We start from the raw sequence: 23019 nt of genomic DNA, 5'->3' as shown, positions 1-23019 counted from the left end.
TAATGGAATACTATTCAACCACAAAAAAGAATAAAGTATCAATCCATGCTACAAAGATGAAATACTACAAAAATACTTTAAGTTAAAGAAGCCAGTCACAAGACATACTGAATGATTCCTATTATAGAAAATGTCCAGAATATGCATGTCTGTAGAGACAGAAAGTAGGTTAGCTGTTACCTAGGGCTGGGAAGGCTGAGGGGAAATAGGGAGTGGCTGCTAATGAATATGGCATTTCTTTTGAGGGTGATGAAATTGTTCTAAAATTGATTATGCTGATAGCTGTACAACTCTGTGAACATAAACACCACTAAATTGTACACTTATGGTAGGTGAATTGTATGCATGTAAATATTATCTCAATTAAGCTGTTATTAAAATAATAAGGCATCCAACATTTTTAGACTAGAGAACCTAAAAACAAAAAGTCAAAACTCTAGTGACACGTCACCCATCAGTCAAAGAACTCACATTCTGATAGTAATTTTTTTTTTACAGAGATCACAAGAGACAAAAATGTCAGCACAGATTCTTAGGAACATCTTGTAAGAAAGAATTCTGGCTTTAAGTATTTTTTTCCCCCAGATACAGAAGACACCTAAACAGATAGTGTAGTACCCAGACAAACAAAACCTTAAAATCTAAAAACCTAGAAAAATGAGTCAAGTACAGCTTATCGAGCTGACATCTATTAAACTGCTAAAAGCAAAACAGTCTTAAACACCATCAATATCAATACAGACCACCCCCCCAAATCACTGTTTATGATGGCTATCAAGGGTCAGTGTATTTTTTTTTAATTCTGCATTTACTTAAAACTCCGTGTGATGCTAGCAGGGTTCAAGTCACACAGGAAGGTGCTTCGGCTAAACACTGATCGTTTTCCTTGATCTCCATTGTCTGCTGTGTGGGTTCCGCCAGCAAACCTCCCAGCGAGTGGTCACCTTCCTATGGAGTCATTAAACCTCTGACTGTCAGCTGGTGGGATTAGCCAGCAGCTTCCACACCTGAGCCCCTGTGGCAGGGACAGAGGCATTTGGATCAAGATCACTAATGAATACAGAATTCATATGCCGCTTGTCAGGGCTCCTGAGCTCAGAGTCGCACAGATGCAACCTAAATAAGACGGAGGACAGAACAATTGTTGACGAAGATTAAAAAGTTTTGGCAGTTGGGGTAAAAAGAACACCTCATTATTCAAATATGATAGTCTTGCTTATTTTTTATATTTTTGGTTCAAGCTACTCATGATTTGCCTCAAATGGACAAATGCCATTCACCAATATTTAAAGGCTTTTTGGTCTCATTACTAAATCTGAAGAAGGCTACGCCATCTGAACATTAGCTATATAAAGAAAAACAGCTCCTCTGTAAATACTTGAAAACTTTGGGGAAAAAAACAATCTCAGGATATTTCCAGGAGAGGACAATTAAAAGGTGAAAATAAATTTTGATAAAGTCAAAGAGAAAAAAATCTTCCACAGCCAAATGACTTACTTATATTTCATAGTATCTCTATATTTCTAACTTTGTCTCTTTCTATCCCTGGGGTCCTTCCACTTGCTGGGCTCACCAAAGAGGTTAATACACCTCCTCTGACACTCATCTGGCTTCCTGCCATCTTCACAAGACCTCATCAGAGAAAAGGAATAGCCCGAGTGGCCCACACCTCTGCTCACCTAGAATAAGATGTCTTCCCCACTCTGTTGTCAAAGAATTACAGGCCTACAAAGCACAGAAGAGCACGGTGACCGATCGCATTGGGGCCAGACTGACCAGGGTTCAAACCGTGATTCTACCTGCCCGGCTGTGGGACTTCAGGTGAGATATTTCACCTCCCTACACCCTATTTTTCTTCTCAACAAAACAGGGATAACAAAGTACAGACCCCACCCAACTGCTGAAAAGTAAATGAGACAATGCACAGAAAGCTGTTAGAAAGAGCATGGCATAGCATAAGCACTCAAAAAGCATCAGCTATTATAACTGCTGTGTTTTCAATACCTTCTCTCTATAGCAAAAAGGTGAACACTTCCACAGCCTGTGTTATGTGTTAAAGAGGCTTCTTCTACTGCCATTATGACCACTAGCTAGGCCTGGCTCCGATTTTAAGCTTTCAGATGAAAAAGAAGAATCAGATCTATCTACACCATGTTATAAATCATCAAGCCTGACTCGAGTACAAATAATCATGTTAGTCGTTGCTATGTGATGTTTGTATCCTACCACTGAATTACTAAAAAAAAAAAAGAAAAAACAGAAGCAGCTGCCATATTTCAGAGCCAATTTTGTGTGAGCCATCATCTGAAGTGTTTTACAGACCACACCCAATCCTGACAGCAACCCACAGACAGGTCTCTGGGTCCCCAACGTCTAGATGAAGCGTGCCGGCCGTGGCTTGCCCAGAGTCATGCAGTGAGTACAGTGGAAACACTCACAGCCCAACTCTCCAGCTCCTAAGCTCCCATGACCCCTTCCATGTGACCACACTGAACTCATGCTCTGTGTTTCCCTTCAGGACCAGTCTATGTGTCAAACTGAACAGATTTTTTTTTTAATCAAAATAATGCAGCTCTCTTACATCACTGTCCATCTGCAAAATACAAATAAATCCGAAACTTCGGTGTCTTTCTACTATTAGACTTAAACACACAAAAAAAGCATTTACTTCTATAATTTGCTATCAGAATACCATATTGGTATCAACTCTTTCATTAAAGTGGATCTATAGCTGCCTGCAATGACAGATTAATTCTGTTTCCTCCATAGCTAGGTGTTTGGCATCACGTTTGTGAGGTAACCACAAGCCTTTAGGGCGATAGCAGCCCACATCTTTAGCAATCTATAAGGGCTTCTCCAGAGGCCAGTGCTTGCTGAGTGATGAAATATGACTCCATAAATCAGACGGCTGAAGTGGCACTTGTATACGTCACCATCTATCTTCGCAGCCTCCCTCTGAAGGGTACAGGGTAAGAGCTTATCCCTCGGTATTGCGACCAGAGAAAGCACCATCACAGTTGGCACTGACTAAGCATGTGCTACTTAAAACTGAAGACACACTAAGACTGGAGGAAAAAAAAAAAGATCCTGCTGGTGTTAGCATGCCTCAGGCAGTGGTAGAAGCTTCAGCAACTCATCTTCAAAAGGCAGAGAGCCAGAGCTCTAGAAACCTGCAAAAATTGGCTAAGCCTGCAGTCTTCATTTCTTTAAGTTGAGCATCTTCAAAGTCTAGAATTCTAACTGTAGGGCACAGCAGCTGCCACTGCAGATCTGATCCTCTCAGCTTTTGGCAGCTCTCAACTTGAGATTCTAGCAAAAGAATTTTTCAAGTTGCTATTATTGCCTGTCACGGATTTATAAATATTGTGCACTATCTGCTGTGGCACGGCTCTCATGGGACGCCGGAGCATGCCAAATGCATAACAGAATGAAAAACAGTTTCTATTCTTCAAATAAATGCTAATTTTTTTTAACTGTGCTCACATGATGTGTTTGGTGACCAACTTCAATAGTACAGAATATGTATCAGAGAGGGGGAAAAAAGCTGATTGTCTTTTCCAGCAGCATTCAGCTGCTACTTTCATTAAGCTTGTTTAATTAGATTCCAGATGCTAATTTGCAAGTCGATACCAGAGGGTGCAGGACAGTTTGCCTTTGAATCATCTCCCTGTGATGTGAGGGTCCTGCCGCACCACCACTACCCTTCAGCGGCCCTCGCTCGCTTTCTGACAATTAGCGCAAAGAGGGGACAGTATTGATCTTGACAGACTAAATATTCATCTTCTACCCATTTTAATGAATTATAATCTTCAAGAGTTTAAATTTCTCACTGGGCCAAATGAAAACATCCCTTCTTACAAAGAAACAGGATGGAAGGAAAATGAACCTAAGTTATCAGATTCATTTCCTTAATTCTTTCCCCACCCTAAAATAAAATTTTTTATTTCAGCAATTTTCAAGTTACAGATTCACAAGAAGCCAATTTCATATTTCCAGGTACAGTGATCAAATTCCTTACACTTAACTGGCAAGTGGACTCAGAAGGCCAGTGTTTATCACTAATTTCCTGTCTAGCCAGCCTGTGGATAATAACCAGGATAAGGGGCTCAGTTCTTATGCCAGCCTTAACAATATGGAAAAAAAAATCCTATGGCAATGGCTCCACGGAATGCATCATCACCTAAAAAAAAATAATACAACCGACCCACTCCTCTGCTAATACATAGGTACTATGTCTGAATAAGCACCTTTGCTGGTAAAAACAAAGCATGAGATTTACCAGCAGTAATATAATTTTTTAATGCCTTCATTTTTATCAGTCTGGTAACACTGAAGGTGAAGTTATCAAATTGCTTCAAAGGAAGGTAAATCTGGGACCACCTAAGTAAAGTTGCTTCTGATGCCTTTTTACCCACTCATTCGACAAATACTGGCAGACTACCTACTACACATCAGTTACCATACTAAGCGTGAGCAAACAGCCAACAGGAAGAACAGCTCCTGCCCTCAGAGAGCTTCCAGGCTAACAGCAAGGAGAAAACTAAGAAGACGAGCATCCCAAGACCAGGAGAGGCAGTGTCAGGGCCACAACTGGACAAGAATCTTAAAAGGTTTTTCGTGGGCCTTAAATGCACAGTTAGCAGAAGTTTCTCTAAAACCTTGAGTTAGGGCTTTTGCCCGCGAAAAGTCATTGGTTCAGACTACTTCAAACAGCAGAGGCCATCCTAGGCATTTATGAATCTCAGCTGGGCTTCACTGTTCTGGTTTTGGGCCTGGAATTTCCCAATGAGCATCTGCCCTTTGCCCCATCTTCACCTCGCCTGTGTACTTAACAGGGTGTCTGCTTTGTTGACTCTGCCCTCAATACTATGTGTTATTTGAAAAATATACTAGTTATCTTCTTCTGTTATCTCAAAACACACACACACACACACACACACACAGGTTCAGCACTTTCCAGATGGGAAGAAGAAAAAGTCCCCTCCATTTTCCAGGTGGTTTCTGATGACTCAGACTTTGCCTTAGCTCCAGGTTATCCTGTCTCGATTCTACAAACGTGTACTGAACATTAGGAGCTGAAGAAGAGAGATGATTTAATGACCCTGCCCTCAAGGGTCTCCCTTTGTCAGTGAGTAGGGGAGACGGCCCTGAAAACAGCCATAAAACAATGGGACGGGTGTGTACCATGCAGCCCAGGAACACAAACAAATGAGGAAACAGGTGCGAGCACGGCTGGCAGACAAGCCGCGAGGATTCGTCCGCAAGCAAGTCCACGCTGTATTCAAAGCCGAGCAAGCAGGCGAGAAGGGCTGAAGTGGAGCAGGAACGGAGACCTATGTTTCCTCAAGTTTAATATTCATACCCCTGGGCTTACTCATGATGGTGATACATGAATACATTTTTTATTTATATTAATAGTATGCACTCATTTTCATGTGTCTTAGGGGGAAAAATAACCAGCACATCAAACCCAGGATTTCATGGATATAAACTGTATTTTAAAAATAAATTTAAATTAAAAAGGTGAACTAGAGTGGCTGGAGGGAAGTGAGTAAAGGGAACTGACAGGAAAGGAGCACTTCTGCAGCGAAGGAAATGCTCTGTCTTGATCTGACTGATGGTTACTTGGGTAATTACAAACGCCAACATCTATCGTACTGCATACTTCATCTCTGTGCGTTTTCTTATGTGTAAATGATAACTCAATTTATAGAACAGTGAGCTGATGAAAAAGAAAATTTTCAAGAGAAGTTAACAGTACAGGTGGCACCCAGACATGGCAGAACTCTTAAATGCAATGTGCAAATGACAAGTTCAAGACCAGCCCTGTACAATGAAAATATGTGAATTATATATGTAGTTTAAAATTTTCTAGTAGCTACATTTTAAAAAGTAAAAATAGGTGAAAAAAATTGGTATTTTTACTTAACCCAATATACTTAAAATAGTATGATTTCAACATGTAACCATATTACTAACAAGATATATTTTAAAATTTTTTGTTCCAAGTCTCTGAAATCTAGGATGTGTTTTCTACTTGCAGCACCTCTTAGTCCAGACGAGCTACCCTCAAGTGTTCAACAGACTCGTGTGGTTGGTGGCTACCGTACCAGACCGTGCAGCTAAAGACAATGAGAAAATATTAAAAGTTGTTAAGGAAAGAGGAACTTCCAGTCCATAAATACTATAGTCTAGATCCAGCACTGTCTAAGGCACAGGTCTGTAGTTTAAATTAAAAAAAAAAAAAAGACTATGGGCTTTTTCTAATTTAACAATAAAGCCAAGAGTTTGTTTCATGAGTTTGGCCTAAAAATCACTGTTTGGCAAACAACTGGTTATTATGATAGCCTAAAACTGACCCCTCCCAATGCAATTCTCTATGAAGTGAACTGCAGTTACTGTCCTGGCAATCCATGCAAGACTTGAGAGGCAGAAACACTCTCCTGGGTTTCTGTTTGAGACACGTCCAGAATCCTTTCCCCTACTGAAGGGAAATAAGCAGACTTAGTCATCCAATCCTGTAGTCTCAAAATAGGCAAGAAAGAGAAGTTATGGAGGGCTTCTTGCCACAGAAAGAAAGCCTCCCTGGAAAGAAGGAAAATAAAAAGTTTGGAAATTTGAAACCAAACGTTTCCACGAGTTCTATGCAAGTACAGAGCCAGGAATGACACCCTGGCTGAGCTCTCTTTCACAACAAAGTCACTAAAACAGGGTCCTCTCAACCTCTGTAAGCACTCTCCGCTTCCAATGAAACCACATCACTTAATCTTCACCAAAAGAAAGCAGAGTGACCAGAGTTAGTTGCTTGGTCTTCACAATAATTTCAGTTTCTATTAACATCCTTTTAGATTTGTAAAGTACATTACTGTCTCTGCCTTCTATTTACTTTTAAATTCACTTCACTGGAGAAGCAGGCATTACTAACTTCTCCTTAATAAAAGTGGTTTTTGTTGACTGTTGGTCTGTGTCAAGTTCCAACAACTTCACAGAATAAAAACCACTCCTTGAAATAGTAAATTTAATTAACAATATGAAATGGGAACTTGGTCAACCTGTTTCAAAGTCTCACAGCTAATACAGAAGTGGTCTGAACTACAGATAAAATTGATCTAAGAAACACTCTTCAGATTGATAATATCAGAAATTTTATTGAAGGGATGATTCACATTTCCCCTCACAGAAATATTATATTCATGGCCTTTGAATCACTTCAACTCCAAACTCTAAATAAATGATATAAAATTACTTTAGCAGAGTGTTAAAGTCACTTTTAATATACCTCATGCTTTCAACTTTTTCTGCAGTTCTCATTTTTCTTTAACACATGGAAGTCCCAATCAATTGGAAAAAGACATAGCTTTCAAGAACATTTGAAAAGATTAATGTGGTTTAAAGGAGGGCTTGACATTACTGAGGTGACTTTCTCAATGAAAATCATCAGAGTCTTTCTCCCTGTACCTGTGCTAATTCTAACGGATTTGTGGAGACTTAGGAATTCTTCTCCTTTAGTTTGAAGCCTAGGAGATCATTTTTTCTTTTTAAGTGACCGAGTATACCTTATTTTTCCTCTATACTTAAGAACCCAAACAGAAAATAATGCTGATATGGGAATAAATGTTCACATTGAGAAATGAGAAAGGAATTCTAATCTCATTTACAGTTGATACCTAGACCTTTTTACTATTCTTAATTGGAGCAAGACTATTGTTTCTAGAACAAAATACCTAGCTGAATTCTATCTTTAATCACATGCTTTAATTCCTGCAGATATCCAAGGAAGGAAAGAAAAGCAGCCATCAGTGACCACGTCACTTATGTGTGCTCTCCTCAACACACCAAGGGTTTGGTTAGTGGCTTCTGGCAGGAGACCCTGTCCTGGCTGGGCAGCATCCATGGCCCTACATCCTCCGCTCTCCTGGCACGTGGCCCAAACCTGAGATGAGGGCTCCAAGGACACTCGAGACTGCTGACAATGAGCTCTACAGAAGGACAAAACTTTTTAAACATGCAACCTTCTCCAAAGATGATTAGGCAAAAAGTAGTATCAAAAAGTAATTCCCAGAAACACCCTCTGGTGTCTACATAATACTACTACAAAAGCAGGAACAGCAGAAACCTACACATTAAGAAACAGGGTAAACCACTCATAAAACAGCCTAATAATTGTTGAAAACAAGTTGATACTCTCCATGAAAAAATTTAACAGCTATCAAAAAAACAAGGGCAGATAATGAGGGTTGCCTTCAGAACGTAACGTGGCTGCGAGCTGGTTCAGCAGCGAGGATAAAGCACTGAGAGGGGTAATGTGGGACCACAGAGTAACCGAGCACGTGCAACACCGCCTCAAAACTGACAGTCAAAGGCCGCCTTGCTCCTGGAGATCTGGGGGGTCTGCTGAGTGGGGGGCACATCTACCATTAAAGCAGGCACAGGTGGAATGTCATTCAGAAGATACCACCCTCCCCATTACCCAAGAAAATAAAAGGATCTCTTTGTATGTGAGACATGAGACATACCATACTCTGAGAATAGACCCTACATACAGGGTACTGTCCCCATCCTCTGCCAGATGCAGAACGCTCTAAGGGGTTTTTCAAACTGCCCTCATTTTCAGGCCAGGTGTGTGGGACAGGATGTACAGACATACACACTCTATTCTTAGTGAGAAAACCTGTTGTTTTGAGACACTGTGATAGTGCATAAGAAAACATCCTACACTGTCACACATTTACAGTCAAGACGACGCCCAGACAGCCCAAAGGCCAGCAGGAAAAAGTCAACAGTGCAGCCTCCCCAAGGCTGAGGGAGAGCCCGGCAGGGCCACTCCAAAGTGAAGCTTTCCCGAGTAACCAGTCTTCCCAGCAAACACACTACCTGTGCCAAAGAGCATTCCAACTAACAGCAGCAGTACTCTTCAAACTTTGGAGGAATCAGTGATCAATTCGCAAATGTCCAACATACGAGAAAGATCATCTGAAAGAGAATAAAACTGTAGGGACTTACATACCTCCATGTCTGGCCTGAATTTATCTTCAAACACAGCCATCGCTGCCAAGGAGCCCGAACCTATAGGGAAGAGAAGATGCGTGTTTACTTAGCATATTTACAACTCTCAGCTTCTCCCTCTCAAGCTTACTGTGGGGCAGCAAAAATGGCAACACACACCCAATGTCACAGTCAAGCACAGTATAAACAGTAATATGACAGGGCCACAACACTCAGGCAAACACTGCTCTTCAGAAGCCTGGGGTCTCACTCACCACTATCTCAGGTGAACCTGCAACTGGCCCCACTTCTAACCTACTCACAGGAGTAACTGTAAATTATTCACAGTGAAGTCCTGAAGCAAGAAAATGAAGTTATGGATAATTTGTATTTGTTCAAAAAAGTGAATGCCACTTAATTTCATATATCCTGTGCTGTGACTCTCTGCTTCACAACTGTGCCTTGGCAGGCTGCTGGGTATAGCGCTAAATACCAGGCCAGTTAGAAAGAAGAGATTGTTTTAATGAGCTGGCCCTGGTAGAGTCGCCCTGACACACGGGGAAGAAACTCAGCACCAGCAATGGTAATAGGACTGCACGTTGCAGCCACCAGGTTATTCCAGCTACATCTGTAAAACACTTTATTATGTGGCATTTATTTAGAGCTATTATTTTTAGTTTGTACTTTGAAGAGTAACAGCTGAGTAGACAAAATGACAGACAAAGAAACAAAAATTTATTATCACAATAGCAAATGGCTGAAAGGTTATGCTGCATAGATATTAACAGATAGCAAATTTCTCCCTACAAAAGCAGGATGTAAAGGCATTACAAATAAGGATGGGCTCCCTTTGAAGGGATGCAAAAGGCAGCTCAGCACCACTGGAAAATTTAAACTTGCTTTGTTCAGAAACCAGAGAATCTTTAGAAAACCATCATCTTGTCTTTACAGGGTTCTGGCAATATTTCAGGATACTCTACTTTTGGAGAGAGGATAGAGTTGCCCACAATTTTTTACTCCAATTAGAAGATTTTTTTGGCATTTATTACTTTTTAACTTGTTTTGCATAACACTATCTATTTAGCTGGGTCACAGAGAAAACCATATTTTCTATTTAAAATGATTTGTGTACACCGCTTGACCACCTCAATGGTTTAGCAAAGGAAAAAGGCAGCGATTAAACAGTTTCAAATGAGGTGTCCTGCTGATTTTATCAAGTCTGCTGAATGTATAATGAAAAAGAAGAAGCTGACAGCATTGCTGCATTGAGAAAATACAGACTAGCTTATCTGAACCATTTAAGGAGGTCCAATTATAGATCAAATTTAAAGGGTAGAAACAGCAGATTTACAGACACAAATCAATGAACATGGTAATCCCGATGAATATGACAGATGCTCCTGTTAGGGAATACTGCTGCGGTTGAGGATCATTACCTTCACAGCACCGGATACATCACATCTGAAGCAGTGGGAAGCGACGAGTGTAGACGGCATTACAGGCAATGACTATTCATTTAAGCTTTGGGAGCAAAAGGCAACCCCATTTCCCCTCTCACAATTTTTTTCTCCTCTTTTAAAGAAGAAAAAAAAAAGGAACCTGAAGAGATATTAAAAGCCCTTTGGAAAGGAAACAGAAATTAAACAGATATAAAACTAGTGTGCCCAAATAAAACTAGATATATCTACCCAAATTTACCAAAACCCAGCCTTGGAATTTCATAGTCTATGTGTCCTGGAAAACCTGGAAAACAGAGTCAAAGTCCACCAGCGCTTTAAGACGTACACATTTACTCTGAGTTTCAAGGATCAGGGGGAAAAGTAACCTAAGTTCCTGTTTTAAGGCATGAGTGAGAACCAATCTCGAACTCCACAGTAAAAAACAAGCTGGTTTCGTGTGGAAAACAAAGGACAACTATCACGAAGAAACAAGAAAACTGCAAATAAGGAAACCACAGGGAAAAAAATACTTCTTTCCCAGCCTGGTCCAAGAATATCTCTGCAAAGAGCCCAAGGATACACGCACCAGAGGCCAGAAATACATGCTGGAAAAAGACAGGGGAAAGATGGCTATTTACTAAGAACTAACACATTTGTGGAAAACTGTAATCAGTTACTGTAAAAGGAAAAACTCAACTGACCTTAAAGGCATCTTTCCCTAAAGGATACAAGCTCTGTATTTTCTCCTGGGCCACCCTCTCTTTGACAGTTTCACAGTAAATTAATTTTACTCTTACTTTTCCTGAGCACATATATTTCCTTCTGCTTAGCTTCATCTAAAATTTTAAGACATGAAAAATATTTCCCTCCCCAATATAGTAATTCTTCCTTTATCAAAAGCTTTTTTTCTCCATGAGAAACAGTACTGAAGACAAACTCTCTCTAAGTGAAAGTGCATGCTAAACCTAAACTCGCAGAAAAGAAAGTCTATCAATGGAGTGGATACTTCTCACGTTCTCATCTGACCGTGATGTTCAGAGCTGGAAGGCGTAGGAGAGGCACACACAGAAGGGACACAGGGACCCTTACTGTGCTGTACCTCTGCTTCTCCACTTACAGCATACTCCCAACACACACTCCCCAACACACACACACACACACAGGTGTCACACACGTGTGCACAGAGTTGAGACGCTTTCAGGAAAACAAGAGCTTGATAAACTGCCTGATGCTGTTTCCTCTGAGATCAAAGATAAGCAGACTCCAAATATATCTGAAAAGAAAGGGAAATTCAACACTAAAAACAATTTCTCAATCACTTGCAAATTAGCTCCTGGTCCTAGCATTTTAGGAAAGGAGGACTTTGGCGCCCCCTTTTCAGAAATACACAGAAATGTCAGGAAATGTAGTGCACTGACGTGGTCAACAGGTTTCTAGGAAACTCTGTGTGTCTGCTATGCAGAAGAAAGAAGACAGAACTTCAAATACGACTGCAATCACACAAAATGGCAAGAGAACAACATGCAAATCCTCATATAATTTCAAGGCAATGCATCCAGGGGAAGGAACTGGAAGGAGCTAGCCATTAAAAAGAAAAAAGATGGTAAACTCAGTGAGACTTGTCTTTTTAAATATAATTTCATTCAAGTTTTCCAGATTTTATTTCAATGCCACTTAAAACTATATACAATAAACCATCAAGACAAATTTCATGTTAATAAGGCAGCCATCTGACTCACAAAATGTTTAAGTATTTTATCCCATTTTTCCTATAAACCATTATAACATCTGTAGACATTCCAATTATTTCAGCATCAAACCTACTAACCTCTTACTCTCATACCCAAAATCAAGGCAAAAATCCCTCGGAAGGAAAAACCCTCTCATTTTTTTACTCCAAAAGCAAGGCCACCTTAGACAATTAGTCAGAACGGCCTGGTTTCCCATCAAGGAATAAACAAACAGAAAAGCCAGGGGGCAGTGGGCCAGGCACAGGGGCGCTGCTTTAGACAGCAGGCACTGTCAGGTGAAGGAAACCGATGTCAGAGGGCCTACGCTGTCCACAAGTGCAGGAAGGGGTCTAGGAGCAAGGGACGAGAGGCCTGCCCTCAACTCCTCTAACAGGAGAGAGGAGGCAGCCAAGGACAGGAAACAAGAGCCTCTGCCTGAGCACCCACCAAGGGCCACACATCTGATGTTATCATTTTGTCATCCTCATAACAACCCAGTGAAGTAATAAAGCTTCCTGTATAGGATTACAGGACTAACAGGCACAGGCCAGGATTTCTGTCTCAGGTGTGACCCCATGTCATTCTCTCAAACAGAAAGTTCTACAGGCCACAATACAGCTCAAAGCAGACACGCATGACCTTCCACGATCAGGTCTCTGGCTCCCTCGGCCACCCCCACCTCCCCAATATCCATACACACTTGACACCCCACCAACACTAAGCTGACAATAATTTCTTAAATGTCCAGACCACTTCAAGTCTATGTTTGACACATGCTCCTCCCTCTGCCCCTCACAAGCCATAGAACTCGGAGACACCCGTCCAACCTCAGCTGAGAGATGACTTTTTCCCAGAAGCCTTTCTTAAGCACCACACCACATCTTAAGAGATGAGAGTGGATCACTTTCATCTCTGCCAACTTGTCCATCCCTTCACAGCTGCATCCCCCAGACCTAGCAGTCCCTGGCACACAGTCAGCACTAAAAAAAAAAATTGCTGAATTAGACTGGGCTGATTTCAGTACAACTGTTCAAATGGAGGAGCTGGGGAAATAGTGGGCCCTGAAAGAGTGACTACAGCAGTAAATATCTTGATAAAGTGAAACGGAACATTTGTTACCTAATTTACCATACTAAAACGAATATAAGACAAAATCAAATCTAAAGCAAGTCAATTTTCAAAAGGAAAAAAGCACTTTAAACCCACAAAACCATGTCCTATTATACATCCCAGTCAGGTCTGAGCTCTGTGATATTCTCAGGAGAGAAATGCCCTCCCTGGATTTCTGCCTTCTTCCACCAGAGCTCTGTCTCCTCAGTAGTTTCCAGGTAGGTGCTCCTTAGCAACCTCCACCAAGTCTGCCTTTGTCAGCCCACCCACAGTTACTGAGTGGCCAGTGTTGTTTCCAGAACAGAGCTCTTTAAAAAATCAGAAAAACCAGGTACAAGTCAGGGACTGGCATTTAGAGACGGTGTGCACAATGCTGAGATGGCCACCTAGTTACTGACTTACCTCTGCATCCACTGTCCTTTCCCAAGCTCTGCCACGTCATCCACACACACCCACCTGCTCAACCACCACCTCCCAAACCAGTCGGCAGCCAGCCGTAGGGAGAGACCGGGATGGAGGTCAGGGTACACAACGCCACCCTATCGTCCACGGGGGACAAGACGGCTCTGCACTGCAACATCCACTGCGGCCACCTGGCTGTCCGGGTTTGGTGTTCATCAGAAGGATTCAAGAGACGCGCTGGAAAGCACAGTCTGCTCCCCACCTCTGCCAAGGCCTGACTCACCCACAGACATTCAGGATGACTCCATGGGGCACCCAGACGCAGACCTCCAGGAAAAGGGGGCTCAGGCACAAATGCCACAAGGGTCACATCTCCAGCCATTCTTTCAAAATGAAGTATCTGTCTTATAACATTTAGGCCACTGGCTTTAAAAAAGACTAGCATCTGTAAACAATGTAAAATGTGAGTCCTGAAACTCAGAGATATGTGGGACACATAGGGCATTAAAAATTAAAGACTTCACAGATAATACCCTCATACACCAACAAAGCAAATGACACAGCAGTTTACAAAGAAGAAAACAAGAGGTCTATACACATTTAAAGACACTGCTCAAGTTCACTAGTCATCAAAGAAATAAATACAAATAGAAACTAAATAGCCTTTTTTTTTGACTTCTAGATTAGCAAACATTAGAAAGAATAATACCCAGTGCTGACAAAGATGTAGTAGAAAGGGCAATCTAATATATTCTTGTAGAAGCACAAATAGAACTTTTTTAACCCACAATTTAGAAGCATCAATCAGAAAGCACAGAGCTACAGGTACCCACCAAACCAGCAATTCTACTGCTAGAGATAAATCCAAAAGAAATAAATAGTAACAACCCAAATGACACTTTGATCACAGTTTAGACGATAAAAAACAAAAAAAATAACAACAAAGACTGGAGGTCAATGTAAAGGTCCAGCACCAACAATCATGAGATAGGGAAAACAAACAAATTCATATACATGGTGATTAAACACAACAATAATTTTTGGCAATGTCCATAATACAATATTACTGAGGGAAAAACATGTTCTGAAGCAAAATTAACAGATATGCTTATACAATACATATTATACACACGTGGAAGAAAAGTTTTTAAAATTATGTTTATTTCTGAGTTGCGCTGTATTCTTTTTGCTTACTTGTGTTTTCTTATTTTCCTTCAATGACAAGGTATCACTTACAATTTTTTAAGATACACACTTGAAGAATTCGACATCGTGAAGGGATGAAAAAAGACATCCCAGAAGACCAAGACCTTGCCGGCTGTCACAGTCCTGCTGTGTAGTAGCAGCAGCAGCAGGCAGCTTGGTCCTGAAATCTGCAGAGAGGGGCCTGCAGGTCAACCCATGCAGGAATCAACAGTCCCAATGAACAACAGCAATCAACTGTCACAGATGGATAAATACACAATGTCTCTCTACCAGTCCTTAGCAGGGCTTCCTCAGGACAGGCACCAACACCTTTTAAAAAGAGGTAAAATCATCTTAACAATGAAGTCCTCTGAGGATACCAGCACCAAGCCAGATCTCACTTATCCAGAAGTCTGCCATGTGACAACCAACTTACTAAACAGACCCCAACAGACACAGTGGACCTGGTGTTTATTAAACTTCAAAGCACAGTCACAAGAGTTTTTTATGCTCCTCAGACATGGCAGGTAAGTGCAGCCCCGTTTCACAGAAAGGAAAACTGAATCCTGGAGACAAGGAACTTGCCCAGATCACACAGCAGACGATTAGCAAATCTGGGAACATGAGCCCAATCGTCTGAATCTAAAGTGTCCAACATGGCTTCTGTTCATCATGCTGTCTCTCAGACTGCAAACCCAAATGCCTGAAATCAAGATTAGCAAGTAAGCACGAAAACAGCTCCAGTTTTCTTAACTCCCTTAGCCCCAAAATCATGCTTTCTAACTTTTTGCTTAGATTTCAGCAGAACAATTAACACACATCTGGATACAGTTAATTTGTGTTTTACTTGGAAATTCAAATGAGACTGGGATTTTAGTTAAATGTTTTAAATGATTAAACAGATGCCATTCACTATTTACCAATACTACTCAAGTACCAAAGTATTTATTTTTAAATAGCCCCATTCAAAAAAATTAAATAAAACAGTGAAGTTACTCTCCATTTTGTAAACCCTCTAAGGGTGTTTCTGATCTTAATTTATCAGCATTACTTTAGTAGTTCAATTTGAACCTGTTTCTAAGAGAACAATCCATCTCAGGACAAAACTCAAAATGCATCGAGAAAATTCTACTGAGATACTGCTTTTACCTGTTCTATATATTTAAAAAACATCCACACTAATATGGCTTAAGGACAGTGGGATTAAAAAAAAAAACAAAACATGAGATTATACTTTTAAACATGTCAGGGTTAACTAAAAGTACGAAATTAAACCCAGCAATTGTAGAATCTATTTTATTAGACATGCTGAAGAAACTATAAAAGACAAATAATTTTCTAAAACCTGCTGCTCTCTCAAGTCAAACTCTCAAAAGGTCATCAGGTAGAAATCTGCTTTTTCTAATCATGTCTAGGCTCATAAATTCTCACATTGGGGAAGGGAAAAAAATTACCAAGGGTTTTTCTGTCCCTGACTCTAAACTCCTGTGGTACAGGTAATTCCTCATTTTACAGACAAGGAAAGTGAGGCTCAGCTAATTTAAAGTCAGCAAGGGTAGCCGAGATTCAAACCTAGGTCTGGTGGCTCTCCCTTGTGGCTCACCTGGTAAAGAATCCACCTGCAATGAAGGAGATCTGGGTTAGACCCCTGGATTGGGAAGATCCCCTGGAGAAGGGAAAGGCTACCCACTCCAGTATTCTGGCCTGGAGAATTCCATGGGGTTGCAAAGAGTCAGACACGACTGAGCAACTTTCAATGGTGGCTCTAGCCCATCCACTTTTCAGAAGGTGAAACTCCCCACTCATTGTCTCAAACCAACCATCCCAGGTGCCCACTGGGTGGCAGGCTCCGGGACACACAGATGCACAGGACGTGCACAGCTCTGCGCTTCCTCCCTGCTTTCCCCCAGCACCTCACTGAGGCCCTCGAAGCCCTGCAGGGCTGCCAAACTGCTCCAGGAGGCACCACCTCATCAAGACAAGGTGAATGATGCCCCAGAAACGACAGGACAGCAGCCCTACTGCCCTGGCTGCCTCCCCAACACAAAGGGGAGGATGACAGAACATGTCTTCCTCATAGGCTGGCTGAGATCTGAACGAGATGGCACGTGTAAGACAGGATGCCTGGCACACAGTAAAAAGCTCAGTAAGAGCAAACTATTACAAATACTCTAGGACAAGGTTCCTATTCTCTAGGGGCTCTTTTAGACAATCATACTCAACAAGTCTCAGGGTTGGCAGCTTTAATAGAAATGAAGGTCCTTAAAATTTCTTCCCATGAAGTTCTGAGAGGAGCAGGAAATGGATTTCTACTGCTTTCCCCCCAAATCAATTTAACCAGATCTTTTCAGGAAGAAAGCTGCTCCTTTTGGTAAGAAGCAGTCCATTTTAAGCACCCAAGGACCTGTTTGCCACTGTGGCCTGCCAGGGTGTAAGATGTATGCAGCAATAAAGGAGCAAGGCAGAGAACGTTCTCATCCATCAGTGTCAACTCTCCCTGACAGAGCGCTTACTCACACCTGCTCATTGTTAGTCAACTGGCTGCTCATCCTGGACAAAATTTGGTGCTTTCACAGACCCATGGACTGGGATCATTTTTCACCCTGTTCTGGTCTACAAGGCCTGGTCTCCTGGTGTTGGTGCCTGCTCTGCAGGCCAACACCGACAAAGTGTGAAGAGCTGACTTGTGAAAATAAAACAATGATGGTGCTAGGGGAACACATTCAGCCACTAGAGAGCAGTGGGACTCCTCTCAGCGCCTGGGAAAACTCAGACACTGACTTGAAATGGTTTAATTGTATGCATGCATTTCATTACTTATAATTAAACCATTTCAAGACTTATCTTGGCCAAAAGCTTCGTGGAGAGGCAGGCCAAGCAATCAGACAATCTTGCATGGGTTGCGGAAATCCATAATCGTCCTTTGTCAGCATAAACAGTTTAATTTGATGTTTTCACTCCTGAGTAAGCACTGAGTATTACATTTAAACCCCTCGTGAGGGGAAAGAATGCTTCCTTTTCATCAGCAAATGTACCTCAATGTCAGAGTCAATCTTTTATCCCCAATGAATAAAAAATATATATATTGCATTTAATATGCTAGGAAAGAGATTTTAAAGCATCCAACAACATTTTCACTCAGAAAGTAATTTCTCAAGAAATGCAGTTCCTTTTCTAAATGTAATGTAGTAAAAAAGGAGTTAAATTTTATTCTAAGTAAATCATTTTAAACACCACTTAAAGGGAAAGGGGATTTTTCTTATAACTGTAACTGCCAACGTCTCACTGACCTGACAGGCTATAAACACTTATTCTTAAGAAAAGACTAGCATTTGGGGCATTCAGGCCTAAAAAGTGAAGGTTGTGTTTTATTAATGTATTTCAATGAAATACCACAATGTGTTAAGGCCAGAAAACTCAGAGTAGTCAACTAACTCTATGTTGAAAGGATAAGACGGAGGATGAAAATTACCTTAAAATTATACTGCCTTTCCTAATCAGGCTCCCACCCTCATCAGGCCCTGCCAGGAATCAAGCTGCCCCTCAGCACCGCCGACCGCAGGGCGCACACTTCCCTCTCCCGCTATGGGAGCTTGAGGCAGTCGGAGCTGACAGGCCTTCAAAGGCACCTTTACGCCGGTCCACATTTCAAAACAGCTTCCCAAATTGCAAGTTAATCCCTTTGCAGGCTTTTCCCAAGTTTCCCTGTCCTTCAGAACCCTCAAGGACAAAGGACCACAGAGTTTAACAATTTATAAAAACACACTTAATCTTAAGTGTAGGTAAAGGTTTATCTTGTCCACAGAGCCTCGGGTGAATAATAAAGCCTATATACTAGGGAAAATGTGCAAAAGCACTGTTGCATATTTTTTCATTTTATTCACCTGTATTATCTCCATTTTATAGATGAAAAACAAACAAAAAATTAAGATCACAGAGGTAAAGGAACCTAACCAAAACCACACAGCTAGTAATGGTAGATCTGGTTGCCAGCAAATCCCTAACTATATGACCTCCACATGAAAAGTCTTCTGATATATAAAATGACTTTCCTCTTGGTCTGTCCAATAAAGAAGTAAAGATGACCAAGCACTAGGTTATATTAGCAAGAATAAGAGAGTACATTTTGTAGTAGGGCCAACTTTGAAAGAAGAGCAGGTAAAGATGAACTAATTAATAATTAACCTCAGTCTCTCTGAAATAGGGTTTAAAGCAAAGGACTCAAAACTGTGCGCAATGCATTTAACTTCTGAAATGTACCCCTGGCAAGGGCTTTTTTTTGGCTGTAAACTAAGGACTAAATTCAAACTACAAAAGATTTCGTGGTAAAATGTCAAGAGTAGAAAAAACAAGAGGAAGAGCATCCTAATATTAATTCAATACCTCACTACTTGACGTAAAAAAAGAAACATTTAATATTTTTTACACAGAAGCAAGAACAAAGTCCACACTAATCAGAACAGATGAAGAACCAGCAAGGACTGGCTCTGTTACACTCCCTGAAACATGATGAATTGTAGAAGTAAATATTTTCTCATTTCCTAACATAACGGCACCATCTATTGGCTTAGTACCACCTTTGCAACAACCAGGAAATCAAGATGCATAATCCAACTTTCATGGGCTTTTGGTTCTCAGTTACTTAATTCCTGGCATCCCATAGTGGTATAAACTTTAAGACATAAAATCCATGCATCACACATTTTAAATCTTCTGAAATTCATCTTATTTAATCAAAGCAAGAAAAACTGCCAGGAAAATCTTAGTACACAGAACTGCACACAGAGAATGTGTTAGCACAAAAATTATCAAAACACCATGCACCAAACACCAATGATGTTTCACACACAAAGATTTTTACATGTGGTACCTTGCTTAATCCTCACATTTCCCATGAACAGACCTTAGAACCTCCATTTTCCTGAAGGAGAAATCAATGCTCAAATAGCTAATCAACGTTGCACTTGGATCTGAACCCAGTCTGACTACAAAGATCAGCTCTTTTCACAACCCCACCCTACCTTGAAAAATGAAAAATGATGCCACAGCACATGTGCAGGGGAAAGCATGTAGTGCTTTACAGAGCATGTTCACACATGTGATACTGCAGCGTCCCAATGATCCAGTGATATCAAGTAAAAAAAAGTCAGTCAGCTTCTTTTTAGAAACGAGGGGTTTGAAGTTCAGAGAGGTTAGATGACTAGCTCTGGTCAAGTATGTGCCCTCTGAGAAGGCTTTTACACAGGCCACTGAACTAAATACAGTGCTAAATCAGAGTTCACATCTGATTTCAGAGTTGAAAATTAATGTGGAAGAAATATTTGCCATCTTGTAGTGCACTGGTCTGATATACATAGCACAGGAAATTTTTTAAAATCGAGTCATGTGGAGGTAATAAAATGCCTGCGCGAAGGTTGCACTTTAGAGTAAAAATATGGAGAAAAACGGTAGGTCTGAATTCCCTACTGATGTTCCTAAGTTCCAACTTAATTCTAAGACTCTTCTTTGCCCACAAGGTGAGACATCTGGTATGTTTACTCTGTCACGAATCTTTTTAATTGCTAGGGGGCTCTGTAAACTGGGACTTAAGAGGTACATTCCAGTAATTAGGAAATTGTATAGTCAGTTCATCTGGAGAGAGAATTTTACCTGGACGGCCCTGGCAGTGACCCAAAGCCTTCCCTAATGGTGCATATCAATGTTTATTCCTTAAGTTAGTATTCTTAAATTGTCCAAGGGCCTCATTTCCAGGAATGTCGTGCTTTAAATTTCATTCATATTAATTCTCTATGTGAATAAGTGGGCAAAATAAAAATTTTATATACGCTGCCAATGCAGCTACAAGGAGCACTGCCAAACTAATAGCAAAAGATGGTCCCCAAGCTTCTCCTGACAGTACTTCAGTTTGTTTAATAAAGAAAAGCTGGCAAGTTAAAAGAATAAGCTAATTAATCTGAGAATTAAAAGAACCCACATTTTGTCTATTTAAAAAAAAGAACACCAAAACCCTTTTCCCTTTCTTAATAAAGAAAAGTAAAAAAATCTTGCCCAGTTTTCCACAATTCCACTCATTGATCACCTGCAGTCTCCCGCAAATTATGTTCTTAAAGAAGAAAATAATTAAATGAAACCTAAGGGGTACATTTTTCTTTTTTTGAGAATGGATCAAATCACATTTGGCCTGAACCACCTGCCACACACCACTCAGCAACAACCAAGCCAAGGGGGAAAAGCCACAGAGACCCGGGGTTCCCAAGCCAGACCACGCACCTCCAGGCTGTGTGACCTCGGCACACCTCTCTGAGCCTCAGTATCCTCATTCATAAAACAAGGATGATGGCAACCACCTCAGAGCAGTGCAAAGACTCTATCAGTAAAGGATCTCTCACAGCTGCCGGCACCGCAAGCGGGAAAGCTACCGGATGAACACAGCTATCATTACAGACGGCATCCTCCTCACAAGATAGGTTTTAGGACAGAAGCTGTCCGAGGGCCACACCATGAGGCGTTTGATGTCTTCTTCTCTTAAGCAAACCCTCAGGAAGGCGAGCCCTCAGCGAGGAGGCTCCTGGACCCGATGCTCAAGGAGCTGTGCCAGAAGGTTAAGAGATGCGCAAGACGAGACAGGTGTCTTCTGTTCCATGTAAATTAAGAGTAGCCTTCAGGCGCCTGGCTAGTCACCAATAGGCCCGTGGGTAGAAAAAATTTAGACACCCCTGTCTTATGGGTAATTTGTAGCTTCCAGCTCTTACTGTCAAATAACTCAGGAAAAAAAAAAAAAAAAAAAGATCCATTACAAAGCTCTCTTTTTATTTTTCATAATAAAAAACTTGGTACTTTCACTAAAACATGAGAATTTACACGAAATACTCATTTTCTCACTTACAGCACGCTTAGGGAAAGCCTCAGTCACCCAGGGAATGTTAACGCTCAGTGGGCACATTTCAGTTAGGAGGGCCTTCTATTTCATCTGTGGCTGGAGGTTTGCTTTGTAGCTCACCCAAAGTAAGTCACATGAATTAAGACAAAAACCACCACATTTTGGCATTTCTGGGGTTCTCTCTCAATATTGAACTCCCCATCTCCTCAAAAAAAAAAAAGAGAGAAGAAAGGAAAACAACAAACACCTCCACGGGAAGCCAGAACAACTCCTTCATCAGGAAGAAAGGCAGCCCAGCACAGCTCCCACCACAGGGAAAGAGGCGTCAAGCCCTGCTCAAAAGTGAACAATGGCTGAAAGAAACGAAGAGAATGACAAAGACAAAACCAGGACAGCACAAAAACTGTTATTTTATTTCACATTCTCTGATAAAAGGCTGCTCTTCACAATGGACTTGGATTAGAGAGAAACAATATAAAATTCATGTTGTCTTCGGATGGTAGAATTGTGTATAATTCTGAAAAGTTTCCTTTGATACTATAAAGCTGTTTCAGTAAATACTGTTTTTAATATGCAGGACAGAAAATCTTCACAAAGGGCAGTCAAAAATATGCCAAACAAATAAATGCCCCTGGGAATTTGTGTAAATATTTTTAGTATTCAGAAGCAAGGCTTAATAGCTTAATGAAGTAACATCTGTAAGATGATAAAAATCAAAGCAGCTGTGGTAAGCTCAGGCGTGCCTGGGCTGAAGGACAAGGGTTCAAATCTCAGCTTTGCTGCTCCCAGGCAGGGTGGTGACGGGCAGGCCAGTGAATCCAAGTTTCAGGTTTTGAGAGCATCCCTTGCAGGGAATTATAACTGAAAATAATGTGACAGCACCAGCAGACACTGGCACAGGGACACCTCCAAATAAGCTTTAAATTAAAATAATACAAAGCTAAAAAAAAAAAAGACCTATCATATATGCAATGCTTTGTACTGTTCTCTTACGGCCCAACTGGGGCCACGCCAACGGAACACAATCTAAACCAACCCTCCCCTGGGGCTCCATAACCTGTTCACAAACAACAAACAGCAGTTAAGGCTTCTAACACTAGGATTCATACATACACAACCACATTAGAGAATCAGAACATTAACTCAACATCTAATAGTCACTGAATCACAGACTCTGGGAGTAAGACAGATTCTACTGACAGAGATCTCCGACTCTTGCAGGGGCAGGAAGGACAAGGGCTGGGACAGCAGAGGACGGACAAGGTTGAATCCTGGAATCAAGTTTCAC

At 41.1% G+C, this 23019-nt stretch overlaps 1 protein-coding gene across 3 annotated transcripts in view; it reads right to left on the bottom strand.

Annotated features, from left to right (window-relative positions):
* PSMB7 (proteasome 20S subunit beta 7) overlaps positions 1–23019 on the bottom strand; it is a 57244-nt gene that overhangs the window by 20533 nt on the left and 13692 nt on the right. For all 3 annotated transcript variants that reach the window (XM_086325272.1, XM_086325270.1, XM_086325271.1), the window contains exon 6: positions 9008–9066. In XM_086325272.1, the coding sequence (XP_086181398.1) occupies positions 9008–9066 (59 nt within the window). The remainder of the gene's footprint in view (positions 1–9007; positions 9067–23019) is intronic.

The sequence above is a fragment of the Bos grunniens genome, chromosome 11, assembly GCF_055505025.1.
Source record: "Bos grunniens cultivar Pamir isolate PY7600 chromosome 11, Bosgru_T2T1.0, whole genome shotgun sequence".
Classification (NCBI taxonomy): Eukaryota; Metazoa; Chordata; class Mammalia; order Artiodactyla; family Bovidae; genus Bos; species Bos grunniens.
The sequence above is the reverse complement of the archived record's forward strand: the minus strand, read 5'-3'. Positions and strand labels throughout refer to the sequence as shown.